Source organism: Beta vulgaris, chromosome 8, assembly GCF_026745355.1.
Source record: "Beta vulgaris subsp. vulgaris cultivar EL10 chromosome 8, EL10.2, whole genome shotgun sequence".
In the NCBI taxonomy this organism is placed as follows: Eukaryota; Viridiplantae; Streptophyta; class Magnoliopsida; order Caryophyllales; family Amaranthaceae; genus Beta; species Beta vulgaris.
The window spans coordinates 46,475,689-46,492,345 of record NC_079209.1 but is presented as its reverse complement, the minus strand read 5'-3'; the positions used below and the strand labels follow the sequence as shown (position 1 = coordinate 46,492,345).

At 35.5% G+C, this 16,657-nt stretch overlaps 1 protein-coding gene across 2 annotated transcripts; it reads left to right on the top strand.

Annotated features, from left to right (window-relative positions):
* Positions 1-4,702: 4,702 nt before the first annotated feature.
* Positions 4,703-12,271, top strand: LOC104884239 (pentatricopeptide repeat-containing protein At2g26790, mitochondrial). 2 transcript variants are annotated; one of them, XM_048634397.2, is made up of 6 exons: positions 4,703-4,919; positions 5,066-7,658; positions 7,877-7,982; positions 8,774-8,914; positions 10,978-11,265; positions 11,926-12,271. In XM_048634397.2, the coding sequence occupies exon 2, from the start codon at positions 5,139-5,141 to the stop codon at positions 7,590-7,592; it is 2,454 nt and encodes an 817-aa protein (XP_048490354.1). In that variant the 5' UTR covers positions 4,703-4,919; positions 5,066-5,138; the 3' UTR covers positions 7,593-7,658; positions 7,877-7,982; positions 8,774-8,914; positions 10,978-11,265; positions 11,926-12,271. The 2 variants fall into 2 exon arrangements, with proteins under 2 accessions (XP_048490354.1, XP_010667159.1); XM_010668857.4 differs by lacking the exon at positions 8,774-8,914.
* Positions 12,272-16,657: the final 4,386 nt, after the last annotated feature.

Genomic DNA, 16,657 nt, shown 5'->3' with positions numbered 1-16,657 from the left:
TAAAGGGCTACTTCTGAAAGATAGGATAAATCAATAACGATATGAAGATAACAATTGAAAAGTCACTTCATTTCAGAGCAATAATGCACTGAAGAAAGCAAGTAAAAGATCATTTTACCACAATATTTATCAGAGCAATAATGCACTGAAGAAAGCAAGTGAATGGTTATTTCACCACAATATTTATCAGAGCAATAACGCACTGAAAAAGCAATTGAATGGTTAAATCACCACAATATTTATTAGAGCAATAATGCATTGAAGAAAGCAAGTGAATGGTCATTTCACCATAGTATTTATCAGAGCAATGCACTGAATGAAGCAAGTGAATGGTCATTTCACCCCAGTATTTATCAGATTAATAATGCACTGAAGAGAGCAAATGAATGGTCATTTCACCACAATATTTATCACAACAATAATGCACTATTTCATTGAACAATAACGATTTCAGAATTATATGACATTAAAAAGATTTCTTATTTGAACTTATCTTTTACTAATACGTTAACGTAGTTTACATATAATAGAACAACAATAATAAACACCACTACTAAATTCATAATTAAACAACCCCATAGATTGCAAATACAACTGAATAACACATACACCTACGAATTAGAAATTACATTAATAAATGAGATCACATCTCATGGAAATAAAACCTTCACTAAATGACTCTTTAAATTTTCCTCTTATTTGGTCAAGTAGCCCTTTGATGCAAGCACTTTGAATAATTTCAAATTGATCTTCCTTTGTTTCATAGAAACTTTCTACTTTTCCAACAACACCCTCTCATTTTGAGTTTTCCTTACGTACTTCAACCTCTCAAATGTAGTTCACTTTCATACTTCAAACTAGTTAATTCCATTTTAGTTTCTAAATGTTTTGACAAATTTATTTTCTCTATATTATTCATCCATTGTTGAAATGCTTCTAATGTCATGTTCATAACTTTTCCCTTCTCCTTATTTTTGGTGGACCTATCGCTTGGAATTTGGACAGAACACCCTATATCACCATTGGTTGGTTTATTTGGGTCAGTTGAAGTGGAATAATTTCCAGTTTCATTAATCCTTCACCTCTTTGAACCACTTTCTTGAGTTGTTGCCTTGCACTTCTTAACAACATCCCTATAAGGCTTCATACATCACAAGCCTTAAGAATTTCTCGACAATGCCGGTCATTTAAATCCCTATGGTGAGACTTGATGTCACTCTTGTAAATAACATACACTGTCTTCATAATATCATCATCGCATTCACAATTTTTCTCCTTGATTCTGCTTGAGCAAATGCACCAACAAATTTTAATACACTAGCATTTATTCATTTCCAACGACTTCCTAAAGGATCTAATTCCCTTTCTTTTAATAGATCAGTTTCTCTCATCTCTTCAACTTCCTCTGCCCACATTTTGTTTCTATATAATCTAACTTGCTCATACATATTAGTTATTCTATCCCAAAAGATTTCTCCATTTTGTTTAGTATTTTGAAACTTGTCAGTACTCACATGAAGCCGAGACTTCACTAGTACTTCCTCTTCAGCTACAAACCAGTATTTTCTTGGTCCCTTCTCAACTGCGATTCATTTTCTTCTTCTTCTTCTTCTTCTTCTTCATCAGTGTCGTCACCTTCAACAGATACGACACGAGTATGATATGAAGTATTGAAGTTCGGAAGTGAACCTCCACCTTGAGATGATTGAACATGTTGGGACGTAGGGAATATTGTTTTATCTTCAGAAATATGAAAATTTTGATTCGGGATAGCATAGTTATGTTGTGAATATGGAGGAAATTGGGAGAAAGAACTAGGATTAGAGAAACTTATATTTTGTGAGGGATATTGTTGGGAATACTGAGTGGCAGAACTTATTTTTTGCATTCTATAATTTGGATATTGTGGAAAGTTTTGTGAACTGGGTTCAACATAATTATTGAGATCAATTTGAGAATTACAAAAATATTGCAAATTCGGATTATTTTGGGGTTGTGGAGTGTTTTTGGATTTTTGTTGGTTTTTTTCTCCCATTTTTTGGATCCATATCTTAAATAAATGTTTAATGAAAAAGAGGTGTATGAAAAATGTATGAAAATACCTCAATATTGGGCTCTATTTATAGAGAAAAGAAAAATAGAGTTGTTCGTAAAGTTTCTTTTAAAAATTTAATTTTTAATTATTAAATATGACCGTTATTCACAAAAAAGGGTCAAAAAATCATGAGCAGTTTCTTCTAATCTGAGTCATTCACCAATATAATTACCAACCATTAGATGGATGGACACAATTCCCATAAACCAATAAAACTTTGCCACTTGTCACACCCAAGTCATACTTTTCAGAAAAAACAATTTGTAAACGATTCATGTTGGTAAACTGGGCAAACACATCTCTCCTCCCTTTTTTCTCTCTCTTGATTGATTAATTTTTTCTTAACACTCTCTTTCCTCATGAACCCTTGAGAGTCCAACCGTTGGACACATTCTAATTATTCATATCCACTGGTTTTGGGACCCATGCGATGCACGAGTTTGTTTTCATATTTTCATGCATTTGTACTCATTTTTCTCCTTCCACCCACACCCTTAGGTACTCTTTTAGCGGGATAGGGAGAGGATTTTCCACCCACACCCTTAGGTACTCTTTTAGCGGGCTTGTTGGACCTTATGGTGAGTGACCTTGTGCGAGGGCAGCCCAGCGGAAATTCATCTTACCATGTGGTTCCCAAAAGAGGGCCCCAAAAAAAGTATCTAATGCACTACTTTATAGATTATACTGATATTGCTACACTTACCCACCGAGTAGACGACCCACTACTTATAGAAAATTAAAAATATACTTCCTCCGTTTCTAGATAAGTGCAACTTTTCCATTTAAGGAAATGTCATAATAAGTGCAACATAGCTCAAAATGAAAGTTTTTTCCCTTTTATTTACAGAATTGCCATTACTTATTTCCCCTAACAACTTAATTAACCCACCTCTCTACCAACCTAAACAACATTAACCCACCCCTCTCTCCTCCCCTCAACCCAAACCCACCCCTTTTTTCTCTCAGCCACCACCCATCTCCCTCTCTCCTCAACTCAACCCACCCCTTTATCTCAGCCACCACCCCTCTCTCTCCTCTATGAGACCACCACAATCACTACTAACCTGACACCACCGGCCACCAACTCGACACCAGATGCGACCCAACGCCACCACTATCACCTCGACACCACCAACCCACCTAATGCGACCCAATACCACCACTACCACCTCTACACCACCATGCTACCAGATGTGACCTAACACCATTAGGCCCTTCTCTCACCTCCTTCTTCGTTTCCTATAACTCCTCCTCCCCACCTTCTCTCACCTTGTCCATCGCTCCTTTCTTCATCTCTACTAGTTTTAGATCTAAGGTTTCGATACCACCACGCACCAGATTCCTAGACGATGATAGGGTTGGTGTGTTGGTGTAATGGTGGTGATGGGAAGAGATAAAAAGATGCTGACGGTGGTGTTGGTGAAACAAGGGTTAGGGTTTCGATTTTTGAACGGTGGTGGGGTTTGTGAGATGATGTGCTGGTGCGATGGTGGTGGTGGGGAGAAACTATGGATGTCGGTGGAAATGATGGAGAAATCTTATGTGGTTTCCGATGGCCCTATTTGGGGGAGGGCGGTTTTTCTGGTGGTGGTGTTTTTTTTTTTAGTTTTTCGATAGTGGTGGTGGTGAGCGGTGGTGGAGGTGTTGTGGTGGATGATAGGTGGAAGGTGTTTGAGATATAAAGTTGTTAGTTAATAGTGTAGATATTTTATTTAATTAAGTTGCCTAATCTCTTATTAAGTGTGGTCTCCAACTTTCTCTCTCCATATGCCTTGGTTTGTGTGTCACTTCTCTATGTTGCACTTATTTAGAAACGGAGGAAGTAATAATTATGTTGAGTTGGATTCCATTACCATAACACTAAAGAAGTTTTTATTTATGGTGGGTAGTTTATCCGATGGGTAGACAAAGTATTTTCAATATAAGTACATCTCTTTTTACCCATTTGAGAAACGAGAAACTATGGGCGCATACCCGGTATGGGCCAACAGTGTCCATACCGGGGTATGTTAATAATTTTTCCTGAAAAAGACAAAAAAAGTTGACTTAATGGCAATTTAGACAACTCTGATCATGTAGGAGAGAAATCAGATCAACTATTATATGAATCAGATCAACTACAATGTAAATCAGATTAACTATAATGTGAATCAGATCATGAATGTATGTAAGTAAAAAGCCAAAAAAAAAATCAAAAAAAAAATGAAAAAGTTGTATTTATTTACAACTTTGCCACGGTATTTACATGTATCGAGTATGCGCTTATCAGCGCTCAAAACTTATGAGATAAAGTTGGTAAATACTACCTCCGTTCTTTTTTAGTTGCAACGTTTGACAAATTGCACTATTCATGTTCTCTTATTTGACCACATTTATTGATTTATATGTTAAACAAAATATAGTCATGGGGGTCTTGTTTGATTCGTTTCGATGTAAGCTCTCATAATATCAAATTTTTATAATTTTTACTTACATACAATTAGAGATAAAACGATTTGAAATTGTACATTAGCAAGCGTGAAAGTCAAAACGTTGCAACTAAATAAAAACAGAGGTAGTATATGGTGGTTATTATGGAGATGTTTAATGTATTAACAAAGGGAGGGAGTGACAAACAAGGGTAGTAAACATTTAGCCACTTTGAGTCTTTTGAGTTTTTCAAAACCCCAACAAAACCCCTCTTTCTCTTCTTCCCTAAACCGCCACCGGTCCATCCATCATTCAGACCTTCACTGCTTTCTTCCTCCTCCTCTCTTAAGTCTTAAACCCCAAACGGCCGCTATATCCGAATCTCTTCGACTCCTCTCATTTCATCTTCAACAAGGTTTTATTTTATCTTTCTCCCCCATTTCAACTCATCTGTTATATTTTTCTTTGATTTTCTCAAGTTATGGATTTTTCATCATCATTATTTTGGTGCATTAGTTTCACATTTGCTTTGCTTTTCCATGTTGGTTATAAATGTCTCAGGTGTTGAAGATGATATCTTTGATTTTATGTGGCTTCCAATTGATCCAATAAGTTCTATTTTGCATCATATTCCATGTGGGTTTCAGCCATAAGGTCAGTTTCTGGTAAGAATTTGAGAAGTAAATTTCTGAGTATTCGTCGAAAATCTACTTTTGCAGCTGCCCAATTGAGTTCTTCGTTCTCTGATTCTAGTTCTGATGAACTAACAATTTCGACTCCGAATAGTATTGGTAGTGATATAGAGGATCATTTGCATCAATTTGATACTAATAGGGTCATTGAATTTCTTAAAAGATTGAAAAGCGAGCCTAAACAGGCAATTTCGTTCTTTTATGATGTTAAGAAACGCGGATTTCGACACAATGTCGAAACTTATGTGTCAATTATTAGAATATTGTGCAGTTGGGGTTCCTCTAGATTGTTGCAAGACTTATTGTTGGAGGTCATTAAATCAAATGAGGAAGAATTGGGTTTTGACATTTCGGATTTGTTGGAAGTTCTTTTGGAGAATCTTGAGGTTGAAGTAACCAGTTCACTGGTTACAGTAATTGATGCTTTTGTGAAGGCTTATGTTAGTTTGGGTATGTTTGATGAGTCTATTGATGTTTTGTTTCAAACACGAAGGCGGGGTTTGATGCCTTGTATATATACGTGCAATTATTTAATAAACCGCTTGATTGAGCAGAGAAAGTTGGACATGGCTGAGGCTATATACCAACAATTAAAGAGGATGGGTTTGAACCCCGATGTTTTTTCTTATAATCTTATGATTAAGGCATTTTGTAAAAAGGGTCATTTAGAGGAAGCAGTTAATGTCTTTAAGGAGATGGAGGATGCTGGCGTAAACCCTAATGAGTTTTCTTATGGCACATTAATTGAAGGACTTTGTTCACTTCAAAAATCAGGTGTGGCATATGAAGTACTTAAAGCTTGGAGGTGTTCTGCTGTTCCTTTCGATAACATTGCTTATGACATGGTGGTTCAGGGCTTCTGCAATGAGAATAAATTGAGTGAAGCTGAGACTGTTTTGCTTGATATTGAGAACCAAGGGCTGACACCAGGTGCCTATTTCTTTGGTGCTTTAATTCATGCATATTGTAAGAAAGGAAATATTCGAAAAGCATTATTCTTTCAAAATGAAATGCTGTTGAAAGGTGTGAAAATGAATTGTGTTATAGTGAGTTCCATTCTTCAATGTCTGTGTTCGATGGGATACTTTACAGAGGTTCTCAGTCAATTCAAAGCATATAAAGACGCTAGGGTTTTTCTCGACGAAATTTGTTATAACATCGCAGTGAATGCTTTGTGTAAGTCAGGCAGAGTGGAAGAAGCTTTGGAGTTGCTTGAAGAGATGCGACACATAAACATGGTCCCAGATCTGATTCACTACACAACTCTGATCAATGGATACTGTCTTGAGGGAAAAGTTTTCGATGCCTGCAATGCTTTTGAAGAAATGAAAGCCAAGGGTATTGAGCCTGATATTACTGCTTGCAATATACTCGTAGGTGGTTTTGCTAGAAATGGCTGTGCAAAAGAGGCTTTGCGCTTTCTTGACTACATGAAGGACCAAGGTTTGACACCTGATGTTGTTACTCAGAATAAAATCATTAAAGGCCTCTGTATAGGAGGGAAGGTAAGAGAAGCTGAAATGTTCCTGAATAGTTTGGAGGAGAAGCACCCAGATAATTTCTCCGCCATGATTCATGGGTATTGTGAGGCAGGACGCACACGGGAGGCTTTTGGTCTTTTCTCCCACTTGTACAAGCAAAGAATCTTCCTAAATAAGAAGACGTGCATGAAGTTGCTAACTAGCCTATGCATGGATGGTGAAGTTGAGAGTGCATTTGTGTTGGTTGAAAAATTTCTGGGCTCAGAAGATGATCCTTGCATTATAATGCACTCAAAGCTTATGGCAGCTTTGTGCAATTCCGGAAATTTGGAGAAGGCTCGGTGGGTGTTTGACAAATGGATAAAAAGGGGCTTGATTCCTGATGCTATAATGTACACAATAATGATAAATGGGTACTGCAAGTCGAATTGTATGTTGAAGGCCATTGAGCTTTTAAACGATATGAAGGGCAGAGGTACTACGCCTGATGTGATCACTTTCACAGTTTTGCTTGATGGCTGTTTCAAAACAAGCTTAAAGAAGACCCATCCTCGTCGAAAAATTTCTCTAGGAAAGGAAGTTGCAAAAATTGAATCAAGAATTAGGAGCGAGATGTCAGAAATGCAGCTGAAGCCTGATGTTGTATGTTATACTGTGTTGATCGACAAAAGCTGCAAGTTGAATGAAATCGAGGATGCCATGAAGCTGTTCCATGAAATGATGGATTATGGTCTGCAACCCGACACTGTGACATACACAGCTCTCCTTTCTGGGTGTTGTAGAGTACATGATGTGGACAGAGCTGTGACCCTTGTTGATGCAATGACTTCACAGGGATTACAGCCTGATCAGGTAACCATGTCAGTGTTGGAACATGGTATATTGAAAATTAAGAAAGTACAGATCAGTCATTGAGCAGCCTAAGAAGTTCAAATGCAGAAGCTTAAGTTAACGGGTTAGCTCTGTGACCATTGATCAAAGGTTAGTCAAAGTCATGCTACCTTTTGTGCCTATTTGTAAATTGTTGAAATGATTGTGGCATAGAGCAATCTGATTGTTGCAGAAGGTTGGAAATCGACAGATCATATTCATGTTAGCTCTGTCGTGCATCTTGGTTGAGTGATAAATAAGTGTGTGTGTGCATGTGGCATGTTTTAGAACTACTCTTCTTGTGCTAATATTGACTTCATTAATAATAGGTATCAATATCATACTGATCTAGTATGCTATCACCAACTGGACAGCAATGTAGAATGTGTTGTCTGAACATGGGAGACTGGATGTCATTTCAATGTTGGTGACCAGGTGAGGAGCCCAATTTGTTGCTTATATATCTTTGACTAGTGCTGCTATTGTTTCTTTTCCTTCCTGTCTTCCTAATAAGTTTATGCTGCTTGGTATTTGGCTCCCATAAGGCCATAATTAGTCAGACCAATGATTGGTTGGGTTCTGCTCTATTCAACTTATCTTCAGAAAAATTAAGGAAAATTAAAAAGTGTTAAAAAAAGTCCAGATTGATTGAGAAGTTCAAAAAAGTTCAGAAAATATAGGTTGAATAGGACAAACCCTTAGTTAGGTTAGGAGTAGTGTTTAATATTATGGCATACCTCTTGAACTGTACCTAGTAGTGTTTCTAAAAGCAGATGAAACCTGGTAAGTCATCGGTTGGCCTTATTTGTGTGAAGCTGGTATACAATACAAGTTTTAAGTTCCTGTTTCATGGTGGATTTAGAGCATGAAGCTTCATGGCTCGTGTGTTTGATATGTTGATTGTTGACTACAGAAGCCTCTTTCTAGATGCTATTACTTTTAACTTTTTCTTTGTGTCTCTTCCTTATATTAAAAAGTTGTCTACTTTTTTGATTTTCACGTGAAAGCTATCATAATGTGAGTTGCATTCTGCTGTCAAGAATTATGTCTTGATCTTGTTGCACTGAATGTAACCTCTACATGTAACGTGCTTCTTTGATCTTGTTCCAGTAGGAGCAAAGATAAAATAGACAGACAATTCAACTGCACACGTATGCTTATGGGTGTATGTGTTTGTCTCCGCATGCCCTTGTGTATGTTCATGTGTATGTATGCATGTCGTGTAGGTGTACAGTGGTGCTACCTGATTTTGTAAGGCTTAGTCAATCTGCTCCTTCATGTCATACTAAGCTCTGATGCTTCAAGTCAAGGCTCTTGGTGGCCTTCATTCTTGTTTTGATTATGTGAACTTCCTTTTCTGGGAAATGGTAAAGAACTTTTATCTTCCTTTCTCCAGAGTATGGTAGATAACTCTTATTTATTTATTTTTCAAATTTAAAATCATCAGGGACATAGAAATTGTGAAACCACCAACACAAACCGAAAGTAATCTAAATCATGACAGTACACAGCATCTTCAAATTCCTGCAACCACTAATCATACATCTCACATAATGCTTGATATAATACTTCCCTGCGATGAAGTGGCATAGGTTATTCAACAGTAATGACAGAATTCAGGGAAGAAGAAGATGATTTGATTAATAAATTGAATTCACAGGATTTGTAAATGAGGTTCAAGCTTTCGGAGGCTTAATTCTCTCCCAAGTGCCAATGAACTCTTAAAATCTCAACAGAACTCTCATTAATTTTCAACATGATTTCTGTCTCCCTAATATTTTGTATTTATAGAATCTCTTTTCTCAATGACTTTCTAACTTATTCCTCAAGCTAAAGGATAAGACCTAACCTTCTCCCCAAAATATCAGTTCATTGCATTCCTCTAGTTTTTGTTACTTGCAATGATGTGTCTTTCACGCTTTCCGATACACAACTTTGACTATAAATATCTGTAGCCAAATATCAGTGAAAATCCTTGAAAAAATTATATTTTCTAAATATAGATTGAGGTGAGTCCAACAACATTTTTTGTCAAAAATTTGTTTGATACATGAGCCAAATCTTCCCGGTTGAAGTTAGTATGTGAATAGTGTAAAATTCAAATCGTTGCAACTAATAAAAATTAGAGGAAGTATTCATGAAAACCTGCTCCACATTCTGTGGCTGGGCCATGTTATTGCAAGGGGTAGCACGTGGTACCACTTATACAAACAAAATAAGTTTGAGCTCTTTACTATTTTAGTGAAGGAGACGCAGGGTCGAGAACTGGAACACTGACCAATGTATAAAAAGCTCAAGGCAAATCGAGGTGATAGGGATCCTGGTGCTCCTAGGTGCACCTTGTTGAAGTGAGACGCAATGAAAGAAAATTCCAATACAAAAGTAGTGAAGCCCTAAGCAACCTCTTGTTTCCCTTTTTCTCACCATCCTCAGATTCTCGCTCTCCTTCCCTCCTGCAAAGTGACTTAGTGCCTGGTGGTGGGTGACTCATGGTTGGTGCCTCGGCCTCGCAGCAACGCAGGACGTAACCTCGTTGTGCAGTCAGGCATTGGGCAGTGGCTGGGACGCTGGGTGAAGGGCTGCAGGCAGGTCTGACCGCGTGAAATGTGTTGGTGACCTGGTGGCTGATGTGGCCAGTGCCGCTGGCGCCTGGCAGAAACAGACATGTGACTGGTTGAACTCTGTCTGTTTCTTTCTCTATTTTATTTATATAATTCCAACAGGGTTTTTGATGAACCAGACGTAATGCAGGACTTCATACAAACACTTAGACCAACATCCATGGCTTGCACATCGCCCCTTGCCATCAAGAAAACTCAACTGAATTAGTTTGAGTCTTTTAGATCTTGATGGAAATAGAATATATCGACCATATATTATAAACCCCTACTCAAAATCTTTCCAAGCCTTTTTCTTCCCAGGAAAAAGACCCCATTATTCTGTATTAGTTTCCAATAATATCTAATAGTAGCCAAACATTTCATAATGAGACGAGCAAAATCAAGAGGGAAACCATAGGCCTATAAAACCTTCTCGACAAAGCTCCACGAGATAGAGTCCTAGGCGGCTGGCACGGGTATTTCTTCTAGGTCACGTACCCATACATGTACCCATACTTGATATGATACGTTTCGTGTACGGATACGCGTATCCATTTCCTAAAATGTTGAAATCTCGACGTTTTCCGACCTTCCGTTCCCGCACGAATTTGAACCTGTACGCATACCCTTTCTAATATCCTTTATTTTGATACTCTCGCACCAAATCTGAGCAAGTAAAATGTTATCGTGAATTAACCACTCTGAGATGGAAACACTTTGATAATTGTTCACTAAATGACTTATCTCTTGAAGTCTTGAAACCAGAATTTTTAGTGATTACCTTTACACATGTATAACTCAAATTCTCCTTGTCTGGTGTGGTCATGCAGGTCCACACAAGCTTGTGTTTGAAGTATGGTCTGCAGTTGCTCACTGCTTTCGACTCTGATACTTCTCCAATTTGAGGCAAGGCAAATATTGGGAAGGTTGTATGCACCAAATGAAAAACTTTCGTCAATTAGGAAGGATTGGAGCATTTTGGTGAAAGGCTCTGCTTGAATATCTCCTTTTATCAGCTTCTCTTCATTGCAGTGATGATTTCGGGTTTTTAACTCAAAAATATGTCCGAAAACCTTGGGGAAAGCTTATAACAGGAGTTCTTTCTGAAGATCTTAATGGTATGTGAAAACTTGCAAACTTTATCATCTTACTGAACGTGTCTTGTGTATCAATGGTGACAAGTAGACAATTAGCACTTTGGTGATGGTCAAAGAGAGATGATTTGTAATTTTTTGGAGACTAATACATACCATGATGTATCTGCCATTACATGTTGATGTTGCAGATATGTTTTTATACATGTGTTAATTTTGCTGAATGATAATCCAAATTTAGAGATGTGCTCTGCTCTTAAAGCTGTGTTCACCTTCTTCTGTAATGGTGCTATTGAAATTGTGATGATGATCTCTTACAGATGCAGACCTTTCTCTTTTGTATGCCTGAACCATTTTATTTTAAGGCTCTTGCTCGATTTTTTTGTGCTCCTCTATTTTGTAACAGGAGTCACCTTACTTTTGTGCATCCAAAACCTTATTCTCGATTGTCCTCTGCTCTCAAATCTTTGAATAACCTTATTGCCTGTTTGATGATCGTTTTGCATAGTTGATAGTTCATATACCAATACCTGGAATACTACATAGGGTTTAAAGTTGCTTGTCAACCGACACCAGCTCGAAATGCCTCATGTGTATAGACTTCCCCTTCTCTAATAATTTTCATGTGTGGTTTCAAGTTATATGTTTTATCGCCTTCCATTTAAATCGTGCTCTTTATTTCAGATTCCGAAGGCTGGGAGTGGATGAAAGTTTGAGCTACTTGGTTTCCGAAGTCAGAACCTGGGATTTTTTTTACATGTTCAATTTATTTTCTTCGGGAATGTATATGCATATTAGTGTTGGCTGGAAGCCTGGAACTTGGTTTGATCTGGTACATAGAACAAAATTAGAAGCGCGGACACTAGCTGATATTGAGTGGAGATTTGGAGTGTCTTTTTCGTCAATTTACCCATATGGATGAAGTGTAAATTCTTAATGCCGAAAAGGAAAGCGTAAATTTTGTTTACATATTAGAATGTAATCATTGATCCAGATTTCTTTTTATACAAGTCCAGTTTTGTTGATGTAATTCTTGCGAGAAATAGCCAACTATATGAACTTTGAAGCTGCTGAAAAATCCAAAATATTAGCAGCATTGATAAAAACAATCACATTTGATTTGGGCCTTATGACACTGGGTAAGGTCGTTCGAGCTTTTCCTGGGAGTATGGCATGGGTTACTTCAGCGCCGTAACGCTTGGTGCTCCTGTGATTGGGCTCAGAGGCACACGTCTCTAATGGGACGCGATTGAGTTTGATGGGCTGCCTCCGAAAGACAATAATTTGAGAGAAGCCTTTTCTACAAACCGCATTAATATGCCCTTTGGGGTGTTGAGTGGGGCCGTTTATTTCAAGTTACCTCTAAAACTTTTTACACTTTAGATAATTTGAGGTGGGTCTTTACCTCCTATTTTATTAAGATTTTATTGGATATAACAACTTTTTTTTTCCACGTAACAAATATCGGGTGCATAACTGCATATTAGTTATAACAACAGCTTCACAAGTATGCTTACCTCGCACATTGCCGTCATTACCATTGCCATATGATATATCAATGTTTCCCACTTTCTCCCAATATATTTTCGTGCAACATTTATATAAACAGGTTACACGTTTAAGTGAAACATATACTAACAAGTTATTATCTAAACAAATACAGATCGTTAAATAGCCGACATAACAAATCAATTTATCGTTATTTTTTTTCAAGGGTTTTAAATAAATAGGTTTAATGAGTAGAAATGGGTAATCGTTCAATCAAACGAGACCAGTTGGTATAATGGGTTTCGACACTATTAATATGTGTTAGGTAAATAAGTTGGAATAGTGTCAAACTTCTTTACACGATTAGTAAATTACACGAACACGAAATAGACACGACATAAGCTATTTGATAACTCTATTATAAAATTTACAGTTTCCTTGTAATTAGTGATAGGGAAATTACAAAAAGATCAAGAGTCACAAGATGAGCACAATTTTCTAGACGTGATGCACTTTTTCGAAAGTAATATTCCGACCCTATTCGTAAAGCATGGGTTAAACCAAATTCACCTTCGAGATAGAAATAAGATCAATAGTGGTCACGCTTACTATGAACACTATCAAAGGGAAACAAGTTTATGAAAGATGTGTAGTGATGAAGATTTCAGATTTTAATCTTGAGAGTTTGAGTGCAAATATTTGAGAGAGTATTTTCCTCAACCTTCATCATATATATATATAAGAATTTTTTGCACGCGATGCGTGCTTGAATTTTTTCGAACAGAAACTCAATTTTCTTCGGTATAAGAGTCAAAATTTGAACATTAGACATACGAAGTATAATTATTATTAGCTGCAAAATTTGATTGGTTTAGTTTCTGTCACTTAAGTCTCTCACCATTTTTTATTTTTTTTTTTACTTTTCAAAGTTAAATTCTATGAATAAAATAGAATTTTTTTTGAATTTATTTATGATTTCTAATATTATAATTTTTTAGTTGATTTTTGAATTAAGTACAGTACTTCATAAATTGTAAAGAAAGTAGACAATTTGATTTCAAGTCAATTTTTTCATAGTTTGTAGTTTGTAAGTGAATTTTTGTAAAGTTTTCTCATTTTAGTGATTTGCATAACGTAAATTATGCAATTTTATGATTTTAATTGACTTGTGAGTGATTATTATAATTATATTTTTGATATTTTTATTTGAAGCCCCTTTGATTTGTAAGTGAATTTGTAATTTAGCATGGGAAGGGGGTAAGATAGTCTCTTAATTCGGGAACACCATAGTTTCCCCCTTCCCTTATATAATAGAGATATGTTGTACTTTAATTCTTGAATGATATTTTATATAAACCTTTTTACCTTGATAATTATCGCTATTATATAATAGAAAAAAATACGTCCAAATATATGTAAAAGTTTCATTATATATAGGAAACCGTATAAAAAAGTAAATAATTTTTTTCCTTATCTAATATCTAAATTCTGATTTCACTACATATACACCTCTAATTTTTATCATGACCCACCATTAATTGTGAATGGTTCTTGAGAATAGTGATTTATAAGTAAATTTTTGTATGTATTGACGTTCTATGTTATTAGTTTTAGTTTGTATATTAATTTAAAGTTTTAATAAAGTTTCCTGATTATTTGAGTGATTTGCGTGATTTTTATAACATGATTTTCTCAATTTTATGGGTGATTTATAAAGTTTCTTCTTTTAAGTGATTTGTGAGTGAGTGTTGTAAATTTATTTTCGGTATTTTGATTTTGACATTCCTTTTGTAATTTAGAAAGAGAAGGGGGGCAAAATAGGCGTTTCAAAAAAGGACACCATTACTCCCCCCTTCCCTTATATAATAGATATATATATATATATAGGTTTAAGTTCATATGAGAACCACCCTTATGGTGAGAACCGTGAGAACCACTCATTTTTCCTCATTTTACGAAGATTTTGATCATTTCATAATATTTTTTCTCATTTTTTGTTTCACTTATAATATGGTTTTGCTCATTTAACAATTTTGTGCTCATTTATCAACGTTTTTTCTCATTTTACATTTTGCTCATTTTATTTTTTTTCTCATTGAACTTTTTTATGCTCATTTTACGTTTTCCTTCTTTTACATTATTGTACATTTTACGTTTTTGATAACTTAATGTTTTTTACTTATTTTATGTTTATGCTCATTTGTTACTTTTTTTTTGCTCATTTTAGGAAGTTCTTGCTCATTTTAAGTGGTTCTCACGGTTCTCACCATAAGACGGTTCTCACTAGAACCCAACCCTATATATATATATATATATATATATATATATATATATATATATATATATATATATATATATATATATATATATATATATATATATATATATATATATATATATATATATATATAATTCCATGCTATTATGTTTCAGAATACCCGAAACGATGATTATCCGTCAAAACACGCAAAATAACGCGAAGAACACTAACACATCGTCGCGAGCAGGGCAAACCCAGCAGGTCGCGGGGGGTGACCCTTGTCGCGACCTGAGACCAAGTCCTTGCTCAGCGCATTGCTTTGCTTCGTCTTGGCTCGCGAGGCGCGAGCCTCTTCTTGATGCACATCATGAAATACACATAGCACGTAATATGACATATGATTGTTCAAGTTTCCACACCATGACCAAGCGACCCGAACATTCATAACATGAATCAAATCAATTTTATATTGTAAATCTCCAATAATTAGGACCCTCGAAATGAGGAACTTTACGAAATTACAAATATATTTCTAACCATTTGCTCCATAAAACAACACTACAACCTCCATAAAAGTATGATAATTTATAAAGTCTGTTTTGCAAATAGAGTTTAGAGTTTAACTGTTAGAGTTTAGAGTTTGCTGTTAGAGTTTTAACTTTTTGATCAGCAGATTTGACTGTTGATTTGACAACTTTTTTTTATAAATTTGTTTGGTAATAATTAACTGATTGCTAAAATCTTATTGCCATTTGTTTGAGTGAAATGACATTTATAGACATTTTAATACAATGTGTACTAGTATTATTAGAGACAAAAAAAAGTTATTGAACATATTTTTACCTAATCCTCTAAAGAAAAACCTCCTATAAGGAGCTTTTTCATTTTGAGAGTTTTCATTCCAAAACTCTCTCTAAGACTCTATTTTACCAAACACCCCTTTTAGAGTTTTTGACTAGTCCAAAACTCTCTTTTTGCTCCAAAACTATAATTGTCAAACACTCATATCATAAAAATTGAAATATTTAGAATATCCAAGACAACAATGAAGTTGACAATAAACTGCCATAGGCTTGGTATTATCAGTTGGTCTTGTAACAGACCGCCTACTTTTAATTTAAAATTAGACACGGCCTAAGCCCAATATTCAGAAGAGAACATGCCATCTTTTTTTCATTTTTTTTTTTAATATAGTGACTAGTTTAGTCTATTTAGGGAACAATTTAATCTATTTCGTGACTAGTTTAATCTATTCAGTAATGACATTCTCTAACCCATTCAGTGACTAATTTATCCATTCAGTGACTAGTTTAATCCATTCGGTAAGACCATCGAGTTGTTTTTTGAAATTTTATGTTGTAGTTCGAGAATCAAGAAAACAAAGGACAAAAAAGATAAGGGATTACTAGGATAATGTTGGGTTAGGGTGAAATAGAATGAGCTTGTTAGAAAAATCCAGTCTTGAATTTGTCTAATTTTATGTTAAAATTAGACCGCGTATTCTAATAATTTGTGTGGTACCATAACTTGTCTTGAATATTGTCCTTCTTTCATCAATTATGTTTACAAATAAGTAGAGTAAAAATTTTGAAATTCAAAAAAGAAAAAGAATAAAAAGAGGATAAATGTCAACGAAGGTCAATTTTTTTTTTGTGTGAGAACGTCTCA